Here is a 24,427-nt window from a genome sequence, read left to right on the forward strand (position 1 = left end):
TCTTTTTGAAAGTGTGGCAGAAACATGACATGGCAGGGGTGTCCAAAGGAGAAATGAAGGTAGGAGACCAAGAATAACTGCAATCATGTTTTTCTGCTTACGCCACTGCTTACCCACAGTAACAGAGTTAATGATAACCAAATGGAAACTATAGTCTGATTCTCTCTCACTCAAATGCACACATATTTCATTTTCTCAAAAGAACAAGTTTCTAGCCCTCATGGTTGCAAAGATATGCCTGAACATGTATCGGTATATGGTCAAAATACATGCTGCAGTATCCAAAAGTCAGAGGACTGGTTCAATATGATTGTTAGTGACTTGGGCGCAGCGTGCCTACCATTGTCTATAATCCCTTGCCCCTTTTCCTGACATGCAAAAGTAAACAAATTTTGCAAAATGGTTAAAATGGCAGAATTATACAAAATATTATCTGCATTTGCTCTGTTTACAGACATTGCAGAATCCAGCTTTCTGTGGTGTTGAATTCTGTAACTAAAAAGGCACACAGCCCTGCGTACAAGTTCCAATTAGCACTTGAACCAGATTTTTCAGGTTAAATGGCTGGGCATGACATTTCGAAACGAGAGCTTCCATAGGCTTCGGAGTCCCAGCATGCATCTGTGCATTCTGCACAATGCCTAATCCAGCTCAAATGGCCTGCCGGGGCTTCCACCATTGCTGTTTTAGGACTGTATTAAAAGCGGGGCTTTTCCTTCTCTCCCCTGCTTTGAGTGTGTTGACCTTTCAGCCAAAGAAGCAGCAGGAGCAGGAAATGCTTCTGGCTGGGGCCTAGAGAGCCACTGCCTGGCAGTACCATAGTAGCTGGATTCAGTATAAGCAGTAGCAACTGATGTGATAGCACAGAACTGCCCTTCCAACCCTGCTGCTGCTGCCGCTTACCCTAGCAGGGGTAGGACAGGACAGTGGAGCCAATCCTGCACTCCCACCGGTCCATCCACGTGCAGTCCTAACCTTGCCAAGACCCTGTGGTGCCCTGCCCCATCCAAGTAAGCTGCAGTGATGTCAGGAGGGTGGCTCTGGAGGTCTCCCCCACTGCATTAAAGCGTTGCTGGTGAAATGCTAGACTGCAGCCTTTCCTATCACATAATAGCAGGCTCTAAAAAGCAAACAATGCCATCTAGTGGCAAAGTGGCAATATGCAACTGTTATTGAACACAGTGTGTAGCAGGGAAAGTAAATGTGGGGAGCTCTGGATGTGGTTAGACTGCAACTCCCATCAGCTCCAGTTGAGTATTATGGGAAATGGACTCCAGAAACATGAAGAGGACACGTTAGCCAGCCCTCATGTACAGCATGTTCGTGACCTAACACTGAATTGTAAACCACGTTGCTGTATTTTTTATGAAAAGTGCAGTCTATAAATATTTCAATAAATAAATAAACAAATGAAGAACACTGGAAAAGTGGCTTTTTGACTCAGAAGTTTTCCCCAATCATAAAGACAGCATAGAAAAAGACCTGCCTTCTGCTAAATGTAATACCTGAGGATGGGAAGCAAAGCATTTAATCCAGGGCGAAACTTCTGTGTGCAAAGGATTGCCAGATGAAATTCAGCAAAGGCATCAACAGAAACGAAGAGCTTTTGAGAGACGGTTTATCGAGTTCTATATGCAAAATTATCCCCCTAACCATTACAAACCAAGCATTAACTTACCAATATAACTTATACAAACCAATACCACCAACAAATATTTATGTACAAAGAAAGGCTCAGTGGCATGTCTGAAAATAAGTTCATTGTGAAAAACCCATAGTTCCATTGACAGCTGCAACAGGCTGTTACAGATTAACTCTCTCTTCCAAACCTCCCATCCCTTTTTAAATAGGAGAGTTTTGACTGTGTATGACAGGGGCACTCAGGCCTCTGTGCGTAGGAGACATCGGAAGCTGCATATTTCTCTTAATCTGGTTCAGTTAAAAAACTCATTAATAGTGCTGTTCTTTATATGCCAACACAGCCTCCTATAACAAAAAAGGACAGTGTCCTTGATTATAAATACTAGAATCTGATGATCAGAGAAAAGGAAGTACATTCATGGTAATACTATAAACAAGAAGGCCCATCTGAAGCATTTCAGCCCACAGCTAGCCCTCTTTGTTGGCCGGCGGGCCAACTTGCTGCATGCCATTTTTTCCCTTGAAGATGGTAGGTTTGAAGTTTCGATGATGTGACTTCCCGGACGATATTCCTGTCTGATGGCTCTCTTTCCTCCTGTTGCCATATAAAATAACAGGATAACCCTGCCTGATCAATAAGCTGCAAAACTGCAATGGACAATGACAGTCTTTATTTGCTTTGCCAAAAATCAGTCTCTACAATCCAATAAATATTGTCACTTTCCTCTTCACCTTTAGCCAAACGTTCTATAATCACAGCAGCCAAGTGAGAAATACTTCCTACTTTGTCTGATCTCCTTGATTTATTTATTTTTAAATTTCAAAAGACAGTTGGAAGGAAAATAGATACGAGATGTACTGGGGAGGGAGCAGAATGGAGCTTTTATTGTGCATTGCGTGAAGTCAACTGCCTGGGTATTGTCCATATTGAAGAAAATGACAGTTCCAGTTCCGGCAACCCAGTGTTCATCTCACAAAAGCAGTCCAGCTCCTGTTGCTTTGTTGTCCAACGCTGAATCTGTTCTGAGCTGCATGGGCAAAATGGGTGTGTCTACCCAAGCAACAAAGTGTGCTTTATCAAAATCTGATTTGTCCCATGTTGTACCCATGGATGCATCACAAACCTTTCACGCAAGATTATTTAAAAGTTAGAACAGACATGCTGGGTTGCTTCAAAAACATTCTCACGTATCCTGTGTTAGCACCAAGATGAGGAAGCCGTGGGGAAGAGAGAGAGAGAGAAACAGCATCTTCCGAGGGTCTATACGTTGGATTTGGGGGTTGAATTTAATGGGATCTCCTTCAGTTCTGTTCGCATACAAAGGTATTCCCCAATCACAGCCATGAGTGCCGTGCACACAGTATGTACAAGCCACCACGTCAAAGCAGTTGGAAAGTGCGCGTTGTAAATCCAGCAGCCCAGCAGGTGGAAAAAGTGAATGGTGACTGTGAAATCCAAGCACTGCTTTCCTCGCCGAATGAAATACAGCAAGCCTATGGCACTGTAAAGGGGAGGGGAGAAAAGATTTTACCTGAAACTGTAGCATTCAGGAAAGAAGGAATTCAGCAACAGAAAGTTTTCAGACACTTTTATATTTATCCTGCACTAAGCAGTACAAGAGTTATCTTAGAATCATAGAATTGTAGAGTTGGAAGGGATCCTGAGGGTCATCTAGTCTAACCCCTTGCAATGCGGGAATCTCAGTGAGATCATACATGACAGATGGACATCCAACCACTGCTTTAAAACCTCCAAGGAAGGAGAGTCCACCACCTCCTGAGGGAGTCTGTTCCACTGTCCAACAGCTCTTACTGTAAGAGAGCTTTTCCTGGTGTTTATTAGTCAGAATCTCTTTTCTTGTAATTTAAATCCATTAGTTTGGGTCCCAGCCTCCAGAGCTGGAGAAAACAAGCTTGCTCCATGTGGGGACTTTTTAATTAAGTTTTTTAACCCTGGAACTCTAAGGCTATAGCTCTCTGTTCTTCTTATTTACATGTAAGGTATTTTTAGGCTGTTAGGAATATTTATGACTGAAAACCTTTGATCTGGCAACTTCTCTTCCTCCCCTGGCTGCTCTTAAGGTACAACATATCTCTCTTGTGAGAGGGTGGAAGACTATAAATACTCATGCTCATATGCCTTAAAGGACAGCAGCTATTTGGCTGATATTTCAAAGAAATGTGGAGCACCGACTTGTTCCAAGCCCTGCAGCTCTTGGTCACGTGTCCTTATCCTCTCTTTGCCCATTCTCTTTTCACAGATTTCTTAAACCTCTCTGAGACTTTCCTCTAGCCCTTTCTTGCTTTCATTCCTTCAAACAACTCTTTCTTCTAAACCTGCTTTCCAAGATTCCCCCCTTCCCTTTGCCTGTTGCCTCCTTAGGCTCCTCCTTCCTCTTTTCCTATCCCTCATCTTCCACCCATTTCCCCCAAGAACTTACATTTTGCCCTGTCCATCTATAGAGTCTGTTCAACCAACGGCAGTTCAACCAATGCAGTTCAACCAATGGCAGCCAGAGACTTAAGACAAGTTAGTCAATTCCTACAAGCAGCTTTCTCGCAACATTCCTTAGCACATGTTTAGGCAAGTTGGTGCCCTCCAAACATTGTGGATTGCAGCTCCTATTATTCCCGACCATTGGCCACACTGGCTGGGCGCTGATGGAAGTAGTTCTAAACATCTGAAGGATATCATGTTAGCTATGCCTGATTCTGCATTACAACACAGACTGTGAGAATACTACGGTTTTCAGCAAAGGATGTTTGATTCCTGGAAAAAAATGTTTGTACTTCAAAGAAACAAAATGGCGATCAGAAGTGTCAGAAATGCACATCCAAAAAGCCAACTTACCAAGAAAGTGCATTCAGGATAAAAGCCATCATGGCAAGTCTGCCAAGTGAGGTGGAGAACCCCAAAACCTGCACAGGGTTACAAGGAGAAAAACAGCCACTGGGATAAATTGGAAACCAACTCAAGATTTATTTGACTCCTCTTCCCCATCCATGCATTCCATTCAACATAATGCTTCGTTTACCTTCAAGGCAGAAAAACAATTTCTTTTTCTAGGAGTGCAGATTTGTATGTACAAGTTTAATTATATCTACAAAAATGAGCCAGGGCTGAGTTGTTGTTGTTGTTGTTGTTGTTCTTGTTACTACTACTACTATTATTAGTTAATTTTATATACTGCCCTTTATCCGAAGATCATAAGGCAGTTCACAATATAAAAACACAAAAATACATACCATAACTAGAAGCAAAACAATAACCCCCCAGTAAATGAATAAAATCACAAGGGATATTGATACAATGCCAGAATGGAATTATATATTTTGCAAAAGTTGCCCTATGCCTGAAGTGGGTTCCATTTGCTTCTACAGAACAGATCAGTTTATGTTTTGAGGCTAAAACCCACTCCTCCCTATCTGAAACTGCCTAAATTACACACATTTTTTTTGATTTTGTGAAATTCCAAAGGATCTGAAGCAGTGGTTCCCAAACTTGCACCCCACTCGCACTGAGCCACTTGAAAATTGCTGATATTCTCGGTGGGCCACTAATTGATTCCCCCCCCCCGCCAGTTGTAATATTTGTAATACCCTCTGCTAAGATACTGTGATATCTTTAATTGTACTTTTCTTGCTTCTTCTTCTTTTTGTATGGCAATTGAAATTCCATAGAATTCAAATTGCAATACAGTAAAATACAATATAAGAAATAACAAGCATTAAAAATACAACTAAAATTCAATATTAATATTTAATGCAAACATACCATTGACAACCTGCAAGAAGCTTGTGGACCAATAGTGGTCCACACACCACTGTCTGGAAACCCCTGATCTAAAGTACAACTCAGTGGTTAAAATTTTCAACATATGCAATCCAGCCAAGATAAAACAATGTCCACATGAGCCACTGTCACCAGTTATATTCATAGAAAGGACTGAATAGAAAGACCAACTGTCACAGTACACTAACTGCAGTTTTTTGGCAACTCAGAACTGAAAACTTACAACTGCCACCAAAATCCAGGCTATCATAAATCACTACCTCATGCAGTTTGCCAAGGTCAGCAGGCTGCGATAAGGCACGCTCCACAGAGTCCCTAAGCTGGTCATCATTTCTGCTTACAAAAGTTGGAAAACAGCAGAGTTGCAGACAGCACAGGCAAAAGACCTGCTATTTCAAACATGCAGAATTGTAACCATTGCTGTCTATGCATTGGACAGACTTCCACAGAGATGGGCAGGTGTCAAACTTTTCCCTGCCCTATTCTCCCAATAGAGATGAGGACAGAAAGCACAGAGATCCCAAATGAAACCTACATTACAGTACTGTGGTGCTCAAAGCCAATCTGATGGTGAGAGCCATGAGAAGGTCTGGCTCTAATTTCCCTGGGTGGAATTTAGTTGTGACAGTGGGCTTCCACTGGTGTCCAAGGACTTCAGTTTCCTTTCTTCACACCTGTAATGTCCCATGCACCCCGCAAAAAAATCTGAGAGAAACCTTGTATAGCTGGACAGTAGCCTCCTATACAAAGGTAAAACTCACATCCACTGCTCTGTCCATGTCTGCCTCTCACCCTGCCCATCACTAGCACCACCAGCATGTGGCCCTCAGAATGCTTCTCCCAAAGGGAATGTGGCTCCTGGGCTTACAAAGGTTTCCCACCACTGGGCTAAGACAAGGTTCTCTCCTCCCAGCCTGTGACTTCACAATATGCACTACTGGATCCACTACACAATATCCACTACAGGCTCACTTCCACTCAGTAGCTTCAGAGAGGGGAGTAGTTCTCATGTCCCTGCTCATGGGCTTCTTGGTTGGCCACCATGGGAAACAGGACACGGGACTAGATAGAATACCCAGCAGGGATCTTCTTGTGTTCTTATGAGAGAGATAACTGGGGCAGAAACAAGCAGTTGGGTTTTCGTCTCTACAGAGGTCTTCTTCTGCCATTTAGGCTTGTGTTTACTCTTCTGTACTTCAAAGCCTCAGCTGGGGCTAGAAAGGGGAAGTTATGGCAGAGGAGTATAAGACTGGGGAGGAATATGCTGTTGAAGTGAATTGGCTCCCTTCCCCAGTCATGGATGGCCACTTTACCCCCAGGGCTGGTTGCAGGTTAAAAGGAGCTCAATTGGATCAGATCAGGGGCCACATAGTTCGGACTCAGTTTGAAACAGTGGCTAGCCTGATGCCGTAGCCAATAGCAATTGATAAAATTATGTAACAGGAGTGGAGGGTCTTTTTCAGCCTCCAGGTACATTCCTTCATAGGCAACCATCCAGGAGACAGATGGTGGGTAGGGCCAGAGACAAAAGTGGGTGGAGCAACTGATGTAACTCACACTTTTTATACTAGGCTATGTTCCATCCACCTTGCCAACAAAGGTCCGTATAGTCAAAGCTATGGTTTTCCCAGTAGTGATGTATGGAAGTGAGAGCTGGACCATCAAGAAGGCTGATCGCCGAAGAATTGATGCTTTTGAATTATGGTGCTGGAGGAGACTCTTGAGAGTCCCATGGACTGCAAGAAGATCAAACCTCTCCATTCTTAAGGAAATCAGCCCTGAGTGCTCACTGGAAGGACAGGTCCTGAAGCTGAGGCTCCAATACATTGGCCACCTCATGAGAAGAGAAGACTCCCTGGGAAAGACCCTGATGTTGGGAAAGATTGAGGGCACAAGGAGAAGGGGACGACAGAGGACGAGATGGTTGGACAGTGTTCTCGAAGCTACCAGCATGAGTTTGACCAAACTGCGGGAGGCAATGGAAGACAGGAGCCCCTGGCGTGCTCTGGTCCATGGGGTCACGAAGAGCCAGACACGACTAAACGACTAAACAACAACGTTCCATCCAGGTAAGAGTTTTCTACACACTCTTCTGTCCATCCAGACAAGCAAAAGGCATGATCATAGCTCAAGGACAGATGCAGCCAGGCAAAAGAGAGGCACAGAGGACTCTCTAGATTTGTCTTCTCTTTTCAGACTCCGTTGAAGAGACTGTTTTATGCACATGTAACCATCCCAGGCCGTCTCACTCACTCCAAAGAAAGAACACCACAGATCTTTCCCACATCTGCTCTGCCCTGAAACAATGTCTCTACTTAAACATTTAAATCCAAATCCTTCATCTGACATCACTAGAAACTTTGGGTAGTGATAAAAGTGAATTGTTGTATTCAGAGTTCTCTTCTGTAGAAATGATACAAAACACCAGGAATAACCATTATAGTGAAAAAAAAACATGAAGGTAGGTGGAGGAAACTGCCCTTTTGGGGAGAAATATTCAACTGACTTCATACAAACTTTTACAAGGTCACACACGACAGACCATTTTGGGTTCTTGTTCTTTGATCCTATTTCTAGTTCGGTAATAGTGTTGGAATAGTGGATTGTTAGAAGAACACAGGAAGCTGTCTTATACCGATTCAGAGCATTGGCCCATCAAACTCAGTACAGTATTGTTTGCACTAAATGGCATTGACTCTTTGAGTCCCAGACAGGGGACATTCCTAACTCAAGAGGTTGGGGATTGAACTTGGGACCTTCTGCATATGCAAAGCAGAAGTTTTAACACTGAACTTTGTGCCCTTTGTTTGTTTTATAAGCATTTCCTTTTTCTTTTTGAATGGGAAAACAAGGGAATAAACTTTTGAATAAATAAATAAAAATAATATCAGTTCCTATTAGCAATAACAATACACAGCATGTCCTCTCCACAACGAACAATATCTAAACGATCATACAAACTCATCTTAATTTTGCTATCGCAAAGGCAGCCATTTGCAAAAGTGCAAATTCATTTCTGACAGTAATAAACTTGTCTATGCAAGCCAAAAATCTGCATACAAAAGTATGTAAAATTTAAATACAAATGTTATAGAATGCAATCTGTGAAACTGTGTTAATGTCATACTTGTTTAAATACTGGAGATTAAGAAGGGGAACACACAATCCAGATCACGCTTCCTCTGGTCTGAGGAACTGATAAAGATGGTCATGGTGTGTGTGATTGTGTAGAACAGGAAGCCAGAAGCAAAGGGGTGGCTAGAGGTTGAAGGAGAAGGCTGTCAAGAGTGGTGGGAAAGTCTGACATACTGTCCTGCCACTCCACTGTTATTCACACTGGAGTTCACACTCACATGACTTCCCTCCACTCCTGATCTACAGGCACCACAACCCAAACAGGGACAGCGTTTCTTGCACTGGTCAATTCCTTTTCCTTCCAACATTTCTCCATTCACTTTGATCTGCACTTTTAACTCCAACTTCTATCCAGGGATGGGAAAGACTGACTCAAGGATTCCCCTGGATACCAAAAAGTAGGAGACGTAAACAACAATCCTCTTAGCCTGCAAGGTTGGTTTTCAAAATCTTCTAGCTGTCAGGATTTCCCAAAATGAATAATATCCTACCTCGTAGTTGAAAATCTGGTCAAGGGACGGGCTGTTGTGAACTAGGCTGTCCACCACAGCCAACCAGAGCCCAAGCGAGCTATAGTAAATTGCCTGCATGAGTGTGATCTGGGAAAGGATAAGAGCAGGATCCCAAACATAACTGCGGAACTGTGGAGCCATTGCTGAAGCAGGGGCCTGCCCACTGGCTCGGCAAAATCCGGCAATGTCTTAAAGTATCAAGCACACATCTCACTGACTAGAGGCCAGTCGCATCAGCACCTAAAAATGAACAACAACAAAACAAAACATGTTACTCCAACTGAAGCTTATGGAAGGGCCCTCCAATCTACCCATTGTCCAAAATCCAAAGTGTACTTTTGGCATCTTCTGGCATTCACATTACTATTCTTTGGTGTGGTTTCCCAAGTGTAGCCCTGAGAGAGGCACAGGAAACCTAACAGAGGCAGATTAAAAAACAAAAACAAAAACCTGGGCCTAAGTGTATGTTGCACAGATAGTACTGGGAGTGATAACACAGAAACGGGAGAGAGAGAACGTAAAAGGATACTCACTAGATGAGCATTGCAGGATTAATGTTTTCTGAAAAAGATTTTAAACCTATTCAACTCTAGGCGTTTGGGACAGGTGAAAATATATTTGACACGAACAAGACAGCCATGTTAAAATTGGTACAGCAATTATTTGAGCAGGATCCTGTTCTGTCAACAAAGAACGTAAGAACCGTCTTACTGGATCATAACTAAAGTCCATCGTAAGGTCACATCCCTCCTGGGTCAGATGTCTAGCCCAGCATCCCATTCCCCACAGTGGCACAACCAGTTGCCTAAATAGGGAGCCCACAAGCGGGTCAGGAGCACAGCTCAGCAGCAAATTCCCATCAATATCCCCCATGAAACCTAAATAAATAATAATAACCCCATTCAGCCTGGAAAGCTGCTGACGATGTAGACAACAACCCTGAACTGTGTGGACCAAACAGTTCCGGCTGGGGATAAAGCAGCTTCCTCTGCTGCTGTGATCCATAGAAACAGAAGCTTTAAAAAGGCTGAGGTTAAAGATTTAAGGCCGACACAGGGGCGCGCCTTTTCTGAGAAGAGCTTCCAGGGGGTGTGCGTTGGCTTCCTTAAACGCAAACAGGCAGAAACCCGACAGGTAAAGCTTCCCCCGTCGTTGCATCACTTAAGGGGGAGAAACCAGACCTGCTGGTTTTCCGCCTATCGCGAAGGTGCTGAAAGAGTTGTGCCAGGCGCTGAGGGAGGCCAAGAGGAGAGAGGGACCATCCCGCCAGCCTACAGGGCTTTCCTCAAACCCGGCTCCCACAAACCCGCGCCTGCCGCCCCGTCTCCCTCAGGTTTCCAGCCAGCCCTCGCCGCTTTTGCCACTCACCTCTCTCCCGTCGCCGCCGAAGGGTCCCCGGACCGCCGCCGCCGCACTTTCCCAGCCCCAAAACAGCCTCGAGAAACCGCCACAGGGTCCAAACTTCATTCCCGGCCGGCCAGGCCCGTCTTCGCAGCTGACTCTTTTTTCGACCGACCATAGAGCCAGACGGCCTCCGGATGCCTAGAACGGCGGCTGGAGGCCGGTGACGTCACGGAGAAACCGCCGCGAGCCTGGAGGGGCGCCCTACGGAACGGAAGTGACGTCATATTATAGTAATACGCGTCGTCTGGTCATCAACGGCTTCGCTGATAAACGTATTTCTCTGATTACGCGCTGTGACGTCCGCTGAACGCTGAAATGCTTAGGCTCGCTAGGTGACGCCACTAAAAAAAAGCACCCCAAGATTAATATTCAGGGTGTAAACTAACCCGAGCTAAAGTAGGCGTAGGTTTTGCAGGCAGTTTCCTAGACAAGGTGGATGGGAGGTTGTTACAGGCCGCCAACAGTGGCTGGGGCAACCCAGTCAGATGGGCGGGGCATGTATGTTTTCCAGCCATTTTATTCATAAATAAATAAAATAAAATAATTACAGTCGCTTTGAAGCAGCTTGAGGTCCCTGCCATCAGCTTCAGCTGGTGTCCCAGCCGCGCCCCCATCTGGACAGGGACAACCTGTGATATGCGACATTATGAGGGCTATTTTATTTTTAGGCTGTCTGCTAGTATGCTTTTTTATTGTGTTTTTATTATTATTTTATCATGGGTGTTCTGTAATGTGTTTTTAATGTTGCACACCGCCCTGGGAACTTTTGATAAAGGGCGGTATATAAATTGAATAAATGAACAAACAAACTATGTTTTGTCTACTATGTTCTGGTACCCTCTAGGTTAGATCACAGTTACACATTATACATGGGGCTGCCTCTGAAGAGGTTTCGGAAACTTCAACTGGTACATTTGCAGGCTTGAAAGCAACAACAATCTGAATGAACATCAGTCATACTCAATTGACTGATTTCCATTTCTGGCCACAGATGAACATGCAAACTACAACAGTTTATGCTTCCTTTCTGCTTTCATCGGAATTTTCCAGTATCCCCAGCCAGCACGCTGTGACCACAGAGCATATACTCACTGAGTTGTTTGGGGGCTTTCACCCTTTCCACCTATGGGTATGCACTCCTCTCCTCCCCCAAAAAAATTCCAAAGGCAACTGGTGTAGAATTCAGCAACCAGGTTGACAGTTTCAGCATATCACACTGATCCTGGCCGAATTGCACCTGGTGTCAATTAATTTCTGGGCCCAATTCAAAGTGTTGGTTTTGCCTTAAACAGCTAAGGACCACAATAATTCAAGGACTGCCTTTCCCCATATGAACCAACCTGGACCCTGAGATCATCACTTGAAGCCTGTTTTTGAATGCTTCCTCCATGAGATGTTTGGAGGTGGCACTGTGGGTTAAACCACAGAGCCTAGGACTTGCCGATCAGAAGGTCGGCAGTTCGAATCCCCGCAACGGGGAGCTCCCGTTGCTCGGTCCCAGCTCCTGCCAACCTAGCAGTTTGAAAGCATGTCACAGTGCAAGTAGAGGTACCGCTCCGGCGGGAAGGTAAACAGCCTTTCTGTGCACTGCTCTGGTTCGCCAGAAGCGGCTTAGTCATACTGGCCAATAAAGCGAGATGAGCGCGGCAACCCCAGAGTTGGTCACAACTGGACCTAATGGTCAGGGGTCCCTTTACCTTTACCTAACACAAGAATGGGCCTTTTCTGTGATGGCTTCTCGTTTGTGGAATGTTCTCCCCAGGGGGACTCACCTAGTGCCTTCATTACATATCTTTAGGTGCCAGGCAAAAACTTGGCTTTGTCTGATTAACACTCTATGTTCTTTTAAATGGGTGGGTGGGAGTATTGGTTTGTTCTTGTTCTTGTATTTGTTATAGTGGCTGTATGCCCCCCCACCCGGGTTGCTGTAGCTGAATCCTGCATTGCAGATCCTTCCTCAAGCTGAGGATGCAGATGACCCCCAAGTTCACCTCCAACTTGTATTTTACAGTGGTACCTCGGGATAAGTACTTTATTCGTTTTGGAGGTCTGTTCTTAACCTGAAACTGTTCTTAACCTGAAGCACCACTTTAGCTAATGGGGCCTCCCGCTGCCGTCGTGCTGCCGGAGCACAATTTCTGTTCTCATCCTGAAGCAAAGTTCTTAACCCGAGGGACTATTTCTGGGTTAGCGGAGTCTGTAACCTGAAGCGTCTGTAACCCGAGGTACCACTGTATTATCTTTCTCATCATTTGCTTACTTTTACATTTATATCCCACCTTTCCTCCAAGGAGCTTGAGGTGGCACACATGGTTGTCCCTCCCTCTCCCCCACATTTCCACCCCTCTTTAATCTCCATGAAATTACAATCAATAGCACTATAGGAGCATTGGGAGCTCTATGGTTTGTTCACACGATAGGGGCATGAATCAGTCTGAGACATTTCCTGTATCCTACCCTTCCGTGGACTATAAAGTGAAATGAGTAAGATTGTCCTTGAAGACAGGAACACAAAATAAATCTGGAAGAGGGCATTATCTTCTTAATGGATTTGTGAATTCTGATGTGCTCTCTTAGAGGTAAATGTGTGATGTGTTTCTCTGGATGTTGATGGAGCAGTACAACATGTCCTCTGTATTCAGCTAAATTTGGGTTGTTAGAATTATTATTATTATTATTAAACCCCCACCTTTTCACCTGACAGGGCTTTAAGGTTGGTGGTACAATATGAGTGGCAATTTAAAGAGATTGACCTTTGCTGCAGACTGATCTATGTGTATGATCTTTTATTGCTGTTGTTTGTTTTCAACATTACTGAACGATGATTCCACATGATTTACAACCATGTGCATATTTATTCAAAAATGAGTTCCACTATGAGTAGGCATGCACTGAATGCAGTTAGTGAAACATTTGCCCTACTAAATAATGATTCTCCACTCTGTACCTTGGAAAAAATGGGAGTACTCTGTAGTACTGTAATGGAGACTGAGATTTGTGGTCTTGTTTTACCAGCAAAGACTGAGCAGCTGTCCGTTCTTTAAAGCATTATTATTAGAGATTTGTTGTAAGCCACCAGCTTTCAGTTTTAGCCTCCATCTGAAATGTGGAGATCATAATATAGTGTATTTGTGCCTCTATCCTTTGTCTTAAGTATGATTACTGCATTACAGTCTTATGTAAGCCACTTCCTCTCAGTCCCCCCCTCCTACTGCAAAATAGGAGTGATAAGAGTTAAGTACATAACCTTACATGGTTGTTATAAGTTACACAGGCTCAGCCCTTCCTCTCCTGCAACTCCAGTACTGTATCAAGATAATAACACTGGACTCTGTTGCAGGGCTGTTGTAAACAACTTTCTGTCAGTGCCAGCACTCTGTTTGCTCTGCGACCTTATTAATTAACTTCTTTACAAGGTTATCATGAGGAACTCTTTTTCTCTCTGAACCTCCTTCCCTGCATTTAATGCAGGAATAAGATCTCTCAGCTGCCACCACCCACCATCTGCAAAGAGAGGACAGTAATACCACACAGCTGATTTCTCTTCTGTATAGGAAGTGTCGGGTGGGGGGATCTTTCTCACCAATCACCCTCACCTGAAAAAGACCTGGATTTGAAAGAACATCTGCTGCATCAGGCTAATGGCCCATCTAGTCCAGCATTGTGTTCTCACAGTGGCCAACCAGATGCCTTGTGGGAAGTCTGCAAGCGGGACCTGAGCACAGGAGCACTCTCCCATCCTGTGTTTTCCAGTAATTCAGAAGCATTACTGCCTCCAACCCTAGAAATTCTGCTTCTATTTTTTCCCCTTTCATTCTTTTTTGGGAGAGATGCAATTCTCCAGAATCATAGCTGTGATAGTGTTTTGGATTTCTCTGTTGTCTCCTTTGGGTAGTTGTTAGTTTTATTGCAACAAAAAATGCAGGGGGAGGGAGCCATCAATCCGATGTGGGGGCAAATGGGAAAGAACAATACAGAGAGTGCTTTGCATTTGCTCACACCCATATTCTGTATATTGGATAAACAGGCCAAACCCTATGCCAAAGGATAAATGGACATAAATCTGACATCAGGAATCACAAGACAGAGGAGCCAGTAGGAGAACACTTCAATCTCCCAGGACATTCAGTACAGGATCTTAAAGCAGCGGTCTTAATACAAAATAATTTCAGAAACAGACTTGAAAGAGAAGTTGCTGAATTAGAACATCACTAAACTGAAAATTATGGAGAGACCTGGTCTTAATAGAGATATTGGATTCCTGTCTCATTACATATGCTAATCCTATCCCTTGCTTTTTCCTGTAGGACTAATTGCAGTCGTTAACAATCGTCAACAGGTTTACCATATACCCACTGAGTCAATCTTTCTTCTTCTTTGGTGATCACTCGTAGCTGAGTAAGATTGTCTTCCATGAACATGGTCTTAATGGTTAGTCCATAAGTGACTGTGGAGGCCAGTTCTAGATCCACACATCCTTCCACAGTGGGGACATAGGTTTCCGGGTGGGAGTTGATCATGGTGAAGGTTTGCCAAACATGCCACCTTCTTAGCACGTTTCTACCTTTCATCCTGAGTTCGAGTGTCTTCAAAGCCCATGACACCTTTGGTAAAGGCTGTTCTCCAGTTGGAGCGCTTGCAGGCCAGTGTTTCCCAATTGTTGGTGTTTATACTACATTTTTTTAGATTTGCCTTGAGAGAGTCTTTAAACCTCGTTTGTTGACCACAAGCATTACTCTTTCCATTTTTAAGTTTGGAATAGAGGCATCTGAATAAAGCTGATGTTGAAGAATCATTGCTTTGACACTTGTGATCTTTGCTTCTTCCAGTACACTGACATTAGTTCGCCTGTATTCCCAAGTGATAGGTACATTTTTTTTAGAGACATCATTGATGGAATCTTTTGAGGAGTTGGAGATGGCGTTTATAAGTAGTCCATGTTTCACAAGCATACAGTAAGGTTGGTAGTACAATAGCTTTGTAAAAAGTATTTTGGTTTCCCTGCGATTATCCCAGTCCTCAAAAACTCTTTACTTCATTCGGGAAAAAGCTGCACTCGTCAAGCTCAGGCGATGCTGGATTTCAGCATCATTGTCGACCCTTGTGGAAAGATAACTGCCCAGGTACTCTCCTGTGGATTCCAGCAAGTTATTCAGAATCATATTTCCTCTGACAGTGGCCCTCAGGATTAGTAGCCATTGATAGCATTATCCTCCATGAATATTTTGAATCACTTGATTCCTGGAAGTGAGAGCTGAATAAATCTCATCAATTGGAGGCTCACATGTTAACTGTATGCAGTCTGAGCCATATTGAGCAAGATTGTTTTAGCGGCTCCTTGATTAGATTTGAATTTCAGTGCTGTGACTCATAATGTGCTGGGCCTTAATAATTGTTTCTCGTTCCTCTTTCCTTTGGCAGATAGGTAGTCACAGACTGACACATCTGAAAAAGTAACCTCATGCATGTTCTACGTGCGGCTGCCTGCGGGATGGACTTCTGAATGAAGATGCACAGGATCAGTTTGCTAATGTTGTTGTTTATCCTTTCTTTGAAGACTGTCATAGAAGATAATTCCGCCTTCTGTGCTGTACTGATCTTGCATTTACTTTGCCAGTTAGTGTCAGATTTATGCACAAACTACAGTTTAGGGCCTCAGATTATGAGTGGCCTCTTAAGTGCAAAAGTACCACTAGTAAGATAGTTTTTAGTTGCATCATTGTGTATGCACTAGCATATATGCAAATTTATTCTATTTTCATTAGAAGAATACATGGGGGGGGGGGCTTAATGCAGTGGGGCCTCTTAAACTTGACATTGCTTAGGGCCTGCTCTGAGCATGTCTTAATCCAGCCCTATTGCCAGAGCTGAAGTAATTTAAATCATGGCTCAAGCCACCAGAAGTTGTGGCGTCTGCTCTAATTCAAAAGGCTTTATCCCATTTATCCCAGGCATCTAGAGGCTGATTGTGGGACAGACCATAATTCCGTGGCAGGGCACACACTAAGATTCAATGCCTGCATTTTCCATTGAAGAACCTTAGAACAGGTTCTGTGGCCCGATGAGAAGAAGAACAAGGAATCACCCCCTTTCCATTCCATTATGGAATTTGACCAGACTGGCAATTGTCTCTTGGTGATGGGCCAGCATCTTCCTCCAAGTTATCTTAAGGCACGCAGGGTGCACAAGCATACAGCTCTGTCCTACAACATCTTGCTGCCACTTCCTGCCTCTCCCAACCAGTACCTGCCAGCTCACTGCCCAGTGGTAGGGCAGGTCTTGCTTGAGGAAACAGGTGGTGAGAAGTCCCACTGCCTGAAATCCTGGAGAGCCACTGAAGGTCAAAATAGTCCTGAGCTATATGGACAAACAATCTGACATAAGAACATAAGTCTCAAAAAATGCACATGATGTGCAAGAGGCACATGAATTGTAGAGTTATATGTTTTCTTGAGTCATAGCAATCTGAAAGAATAATTGGGAATGATTCCTCTTTTGTACAGTAGACGGCTGGATCGAGCCAATGACCCATCTAGTCCAGTATCCTGTTCTCACAGTGGCAAACCACATACCTGTGGGAAGCACACAAGCAGGACCTGAGCACAAGAGCACTTTCCCCTCCTGTGGTTTCCAGCAACCAGTATAAACATAATGAACACATATATGGCATTTTCCCATTGTGGTTACATGGTGCCATTGGAAGTAGACTGTGGGCATATGACCCATCTGCAGGACCATAGGCTCTGTGGTTAAGGTGTGGTCAGCCTTGGTTCACACGAAGTTCAGAACTCTAGTTGAAATCCGGAATGGCTTAAGGAAGTGCAAGCCTTGGGAAATCCAAAATGAAGGCTGTTTATCAAGAGCACATTTTTGTCAATGTGATTCATGTATATTTGCAGCTTAGTCTGCAGGAAATGTTGGCATTTCATCACACAGAGCATGTAGCACAATGGCCTGCTTTTTTTACATAGTATGGTATCTTACACTTCCAGTATCCTGGAGCTGTGGCCTTTTTAAAAAATAGATTCTTACCATTCAGCATTTTGTATTCACAGATTTATTCCTTGTCCTTTGCTCCCAAAAGGGACCTCCATGAAAACTTACGGTATGATAATAAACATTATCCGAACCAGTCATATAAAAATCCATTAAATGGCAAATAGTGTTACAAAATTCCATAAATTGCCCTTGTTTTGTCCTCCCTCCTCTAAATGATCTGGAAACAAGAACAACATTCCACCTTTCCCCCAAGAAGCTGTGCATGGTTCTCCCCCTCCCTACACCTGCCATGTCCAGGTAAAATGCAGAAACACTGTGTCTCGCTTCACTGGCCACCACTGTCATCTTTATGGGATAGTGGTTGGAGTGATGGACTAGGACTTGGGAGACCAGTTCCTCACTCAGCCATGAATCTCACTGGGTGACCTTGGGCTAAGTCACTCTTGCAGCCTAACCTACTTTCACAGGATTGTTGCAAACATAAAATGAAGAGGGGGAGACCAGTGTATGTCACACTGAGCTCCTTGGAGGGAAGGTGGGATATAAATATAATGATAAAATAATAAAATAAATGCAGTCTATGATTGTTGGAAATTGTCCTAATTGGCATGTAAGCACTAGGTGGGTAGGTAGAACTATGTATGCCACTCTGAGGTCCTTGGACAAAGTAAAAGGTAAAGGTAAAGGGACCCCTGACCATTAGGTCCAGTCGTGACCGACTCTGGGGTTGCGGCGCTCATCTCGCTTTATTGGCCGAGGGAGCCGGTGTACAGCTTCCGGGTCATGTGGCCAGCATGATTAAGCCGCTTCTGGCGAACCAGAGCAGCGCATGGAAACGCCGTTTACCTTCCCGCCAGAGCGGTATACCTATTTATCTACTTGCACTTTGACGTGCTTTCAAACTGCTAGGTTGGCAAGAGCAGGGACCGAGCAACGGGTGCTCACCCCGTCGCGGGGATTCGAACCGCCAACCTTCTGATCGGCAAGTCCTAGGCTCAGTGGTTTAACCCACAGCGCCACCCGCAAAGTGGAAGATATGAATAACTTAACATACTTCACAATGGGCATTTGAATATTACATTGTGTGCCAGGGTAGAAATCTGGATGAATCCTGTTTTCTTAATCAAACCTACTTACTTCACACATCTCCCACTCTCTCAGCCCTCCTGCTCCCACACCGTAGGGAATCAGTTCCTACAACCTGGGAAATTCTGCTCTAAAATGTAGATGCCTTTTTATCTTGATGTCATATTGCTTTGTTGTCACTAGGTGGCAAATCTATTATGCACTTGCAATTCAGGTGACTTAGCAATTTTAAAGACCTTTCTGCACAAGTAGCTTTCAGTATAGGAAGTGTCTAGCTGTTACTCACAGCACTGCAAGCAACCCAGGTGGGTTTTACATTATAGTGACATCTCAGTTTTCTAGCCCCAGATATGTTTTTATTTTACATGTGAGAAAGGTGATTCCCCCCCCCGCGCCACCCGTAGTAGAATCACTGTGATTGCCATGTGGCTGTGATGCGGATACTGTGGTCAAGGATGATGGGAGTTGCAGTCAAGCAATATCTGATGGACCACTCCTGTATGTATATATCCCTTGTCTCATTTTAAGATATTCAAGCACAAATGTAAAAATAGACAATGATAATAATAACAGCGAAAGGATGCCGATGTGTAAGCTTTGCATAATGCTGGATGAATCTGTTCTCACACGATTAAGTACAATAACTGCCGACTGCTGAAATATATAATTAGATTTCAGAATGGATGAACTTCCTGCTTTGGCTTGTAGATGAAGCTTGGCTAAGAGTTTTTGGCTTTTTACCTTACCTCTTTTCTGTTAGCAGTAACTACCTTACAACAATCAGTATTATTATTATTATACTGGGGTGTGTGAGAGTAAGAGAAAATGGTTAAGTATGCTAATGTATAAATGTGAAGTTGGCTCAACTCTATAAATGTGTAAATAAGTTTCTTGTTTATGTACTTCTGATATGGCAGTGCCCCCATCTCCTCAGATGTCTACATGTACATCTAGGGAGTGACTTAGAGCCCCACCTCTTTCTGGTTGCCTCTGAAAGAGAAATACTGAGTATATCCAATGCCATTTCCCATTGAGGACAGCAAGTTTTCCTTTCTACAAAGATACTGGGAATTCCATATCAGGGTTGAGGTTTCATAAACATTATCAGAGGAGCTGTACACATAGCTTCGCTGTTTGTAGCTTGACCCAATTTATTTCTAACCGGTTCTAATAGTCCAATTAATTTATTTAGTATTAAAACTTTGCTGCTTCCCACATCAGTCTACCCCCCAGGTGCTTTGATGACTTATTGTAGGGGTGCGGTACCTCCAGTCTTGTTGCATTTCAGTTCCCATCAGCTTGAGCCAGCATGGTCAATGGTTGCTGGACTCTTCACTGAGCTGTAGACCAACAACAGGGATGCAGGTTCCCTACTCCTAATGTCTTGTAACAAATAACTCACTAAAGCAGTTCTTGAGATTCTCTGAATGCTGCCCTGTTATTTAACATATTTTGCTATTAAACCATGGAAAGCCCATCTCTTTTTTATGCTCACGGCAGAAGTTAGTTGGCACAGATTTATCTACCATCTTAATCTAATCCACCCAACACCCAGAATGGAAATGACTTCCCAGTTTAAGCTTGAGGGGAAAAAATCATGTAGGGGAATACCCGGCAGCCAGTGTTCTGTGGATATTAGTCAGACTGTGCCTGTTTCTTAATCTAACTCAACATCAAGTTCTTGATTTGCTGAAGGAATGTGGCAAGTCTTCAGTATGTGAAGGGTCCTTCAGCTCGAGATGGTGTTCAGGCTAAGTCTGTGTACACAGGTAGCCTTTAAAATGCACAGAGGCTATTTTATCACAGTGTGATTTTGTACACAGCCATTTGCAGTTGCACACATTGTCACATGATAATGCTGTCCAAAGTGGCAGCTTCTATCCTGTTGTCTGCACACATGGTGGGTGTGTTTACAAACCAATACGCAGCAGTTTTCTCTATCCCCTTCCCCTCAGTTGGTGTTTCCACAAGTTTTAAAAAATCAAATTTACTTTCTTTCAAAAGAGGGGGGCTGGAAACCGGTGTGTTGAAACACTGATGTACAGAGGATATTTGTATCAGTTTACAGAGGTAGCTAAGTTACTGTACTGCTTCCTATTTTGCCTATTTCATACATAGACAAATTAAACACGGGAAGGAAGAGTGGCACCACCCTGCAGTGCCAGTAGGTCTGCCCAATAGGATGTAACCTGAGAAAGGGCTCTCTGTGTACGTATGTAGGCAGCAAGCACCTGAGAAGTGCACTATTGGCACAAAACAGATTGTAACCCTTCCAGCATAATGTCCTTTTGATTGATGAATGGTGTGCGACAAGGACAACATGGGCATAATAGGTGTACAGCACTCCAAAAAGGTGTCCACACATCCAGCAATGATTGTGTAGTATCATGCAGTCCAGGCCCCAAGACATTTTGGCACCTGAGGCGAGCCACAAAATGGTGCCCTGCTGCCTGCCAGGGAAGAAAGGGCAGGGGCGAAACCAGGCTTTATTTCACCCTGGTCAAAGACCAAATTTGGTGCATACACACAGATACACCTCAACACATTTGTTCATCAAGGCATAAAAAGTAGGACAATATATTATTTTTATGCAAAGTTTCATTTTTAAACAATATTTTAATTGATTTCCAGCATAATATCCAACATAACTTATAACAACAAGTAAAAGAAAGTGTGCATTTTTTACAATATTAGGAGACATACCGGTAATTTATATTTTTTGCGGCAGGTTAGCTGTGAGATAAATTACTATTACAGCTCACCCACCTAGAAATACACTTTTCCCCATCTGTGTCCCCCTGAAACTTTTTTCTGATGCCGCCACTGGTCAAAGGCAGTATCACAAGTGCCCCTATTTTCCAAGGACAGTACCAGATTTACAGAAGCTGTCCTGGTTTCTGATTTGACCCTGAAATGTTCCACTTTTTCTTAGGACGTCCCTATTTTCATTGGAGAAATGTTGGATGATATACAGTGGTGCCTCAGATTACATACACTTCAGGTTACAGACTCCGCTAACCCAGAAATAGGAGGCCCCAGTAGCTAAAGTGGTGTACAGTGGTACCTCGGGTTAAATACTTAATTTGTTCCGGAGGTCCGTTCTTAACCTGAAACGGTTCCTAACCTGAAGCACCACTTTAGCTCCCGCTACCGCCACGTGATTTCTGTTCTCATCCTGAAGCAAAGTTCTGAACCCGAGGTACTATTTCTGGGTTAGCGGAGTCTGTAACCTGAAGCGTATGTAACCTGAGGTACCACTGTACTCTACCCGAGGTACCACTGTAGTAGAAAATCCTTATTTTCATTGGAGAAATGTTGGAGGGTATGCAATATGCCTCTGAATTCCAGTGGCTGGGAATCAAAAGTGTGGAGAGTGTTGTTGCCCTCAGGTCCTGTGTGTTGGTATCCCATGGGTATTTGGTTGGACACTGTGAGAATGGGATGCTGGACAAGATACAGTAGAGCATTGGCCTACTGAGCATTGGAATGAAAAAGAGAAAGTCCCAACAATGTTATTTATGTGGGTATCAGCTGGTGATGGGAGTCTCCATGGGGTATTTCAAAAGTTCCAGTACTGCTATCATTTTCTTCTTCGATTCCTCTGGGCAGCTCAGGTCTTCCCCAATGCTTGGAACAAAAATTCTACTGTTTTCGTTTTGTCATTCAGTGTGACATCACAGCTGTGAAACACGGCCAACTTTTCCCAATAGTACTTCCTCTCTGCAGAGAGGAGGAAACGTCACACAGCTGAAGGTTTTTCGGGCAAAAAAAGGGGGGTGGCTGGCACCGTGCTTTCCAGATAATTGGATTCTGATGTAATAAACCATTAAAGCTTGGGAAAGTCCCAGCTCAGCATCAGCCGGTCCTTCCAAAAAAACCCACAAACCACATCACTTCCTCTTTTTAGCACTTCTTTGAAGCAATTAGTTTCCATTTTCTAGTTCTGCTCTGAACACTTGATCAGAGGCTTGGAACCATGACCCAGTTCTCAACAGAGTCGAGAGGCTGCGGGTGGCCTCTACCACGGCAGACCAGACAAGGTGGTCTAGTGTTACTGTATATGACAACAACACAATCACTGCTAGGTATTAAAACTCCAGGTGAAGGTTCAAGGCGAGCTTTCCGTCCCTGCCATGATAGTTTCTGTGTGAGGTGAATACTTCTGTAGAGAGTAGGGACACCTCCAGCCATGTAACAATTCCCCCATCCCACCCCCTACAGTCTGATGGTGTAAGCCAGTCACAGGTTTTGCAGCTGAGCAAACGCCAAAACAGGATCATGGATCTCCTACCTCACATCTATCTGCCCAGTTTAAAACATTTGCTTAAAAGCAGCTGCTGAGTGTCCTGAACTGAATCAGGGTTTTTGTGCTTGGTGGGTGGTACCTGCCTCCTTGACATCTGCCCTACTAGTCCCAATGGACACCAGCCATCATTGTCTTTTTCAGTAAAGGTAAAAGATAAAGGACCCCGGACGGTTAAGTCCAGTCAAAGGGGACTATGCGGTTGTGGCGCTCATCTTGTTTTCAGACCGAGGGAGCCGGCGTTTGTCCACAGACAGCTTTCTGGGTCATGTGGCCAGCATGACTAAACCTCTTCTGGCACAACAGAAACCAGAGTGCACAGAAACACCATTTACCTTCCCGCTGCAGCGGTACCTATTTATCTATTTGCACTGGTGTGCTTTCGAACTGCTAGGTTGGCAGGAGCTGGGACAGAGAAACAGGAGCTCACCACTGTCGTGTGGATGTGAACCGCCAACTTTCTGATCGGGAAGCCCAAGAAGCTCAGTGGTTTAGACCACAGCACCACCCGCGTCCCATCTTTGTCAGTACCTGCTGTGGAAGCAGGGGCTTCTTACATCTGACAGATATGTAGCTGGCAGGGTATGGACAATGCATATTCTCGGCGGTGAAAGACCAGCCTGTGTTGCCCCACAACCCCCTTGCACATTATTTTAGTGCATGTATGGAGCAGTCAAGTAATTTCGTTGTCCCTGAGAGGGGGCAATGACAATAAAGATATTTCTATATTTCTATTTCTATTTCTATTTCTATGTATGTGGGGGTGTTAATCTATCTTCTTCAACCAATGGCAGGGCTGTGAGGAAGTTATGGGTGCATGAGTTCCTAGCTGTGTATCCTTGTTGTTCAGCTTTTCTCTCTATCCTCCTCCATTGCAGGTGACACTTAAAGGATTGCTGAGATTTCAGGGTCCAAACCTGAGATGTAGGGGATGCCATAGGGTGGACCCTGGCGATGTCACAGCAGGATGAGCCCCAGTGATGTCATTAGCATGACACATTATTAACCACAGTTGCTGTGAGGATCTCACAGAAATAATAATATTAACAACAACAACAACAAATACAAAATCTAACAAATGAGCAAATATGTCACCGACTGGAAATGAGGATAGAAATCTTAGGTAAAGCAGGCATTCCTATGCTTCTTGTGGGCTGCTCTTGTGAAAAGCCAGTGCTGTATGCATTCTGACCTCACTATTGCACCCCCTTCCACAAATGCCAATGCCATTTATACAATTTGCAACTCTTTAAGGTACTACAAGACATTCTATGCAATAATTTGCAGAAGTGGACGCTAATTGGAAGCAAAGAGATGAGCCAAGAGTCTATGCAATCATTGGCAGCCAGTTTCTACTGGGTGGGAGGCTGTAAGCTGCGTAAACATTCCTCTTTAAAAAAGAAGAAGAAAAAGACACCCTCTCCCACTTGCAGATTCAAGCCCCCTCCCCCCCCAGGCAATCCTGGAGACTTCAGGTCAGCCCTGGAGATCTGGCCACCCTAGAGACTTCTATCTCCTTTACAAAGATACTGTGGACTACTGTGCATTTCAGGA

The 24,427-nt window shown here is 44.0% G+C and overlaps 1 protein-coding gene across 1 annotated transcript; it reads right to left on the reverse strand.

Annotated features, from left to right (window-relative positions):
• Positions 1-1,601: 1,601 nt before the first annotated feature.
• SYS1 (SYS1 golgi trafficking protein) lies at positions 1,602-10,616 on the reverse strand. Its single transcript, XM_053394094.1, has 4 exons — positions 10,450-10,616; positions 9,061-9,321; positions 4,493-4,560; positions 1,602-3,143 (listed from the first exon to the last, which is right to left on the reverse strand). Exons 2-4 carry the CDS (start codon positions 9,220-9,222, stop codon positions 2,903-2,905), a joined length of 471 nt encoding a protein of 156 aa, XP_053250069.1. The 5' UTR covers positions 9,223-9,321; positions 10,450-10,616; the 3' UTR covers positions 1,602-2,902.
• Between the last annotated feature and the right edge of the window lie 13,811 nt (positions 10,617-24,427).

The sequence above is a fragment of the Podarcis raffonei genome, chromosome 6, assembly GCF_027172205.1.
Source record: "Podarcis raffonei isolate rPodRaf1 chromosome 6, rPodRaf1.pri, whole genome shotgun sequence".
NCBI lineage: Eukaryota > Metazoa > Chordata > Lepidosauria > Squamata > Lacertidae > Podarcis > Podarcis raffonei.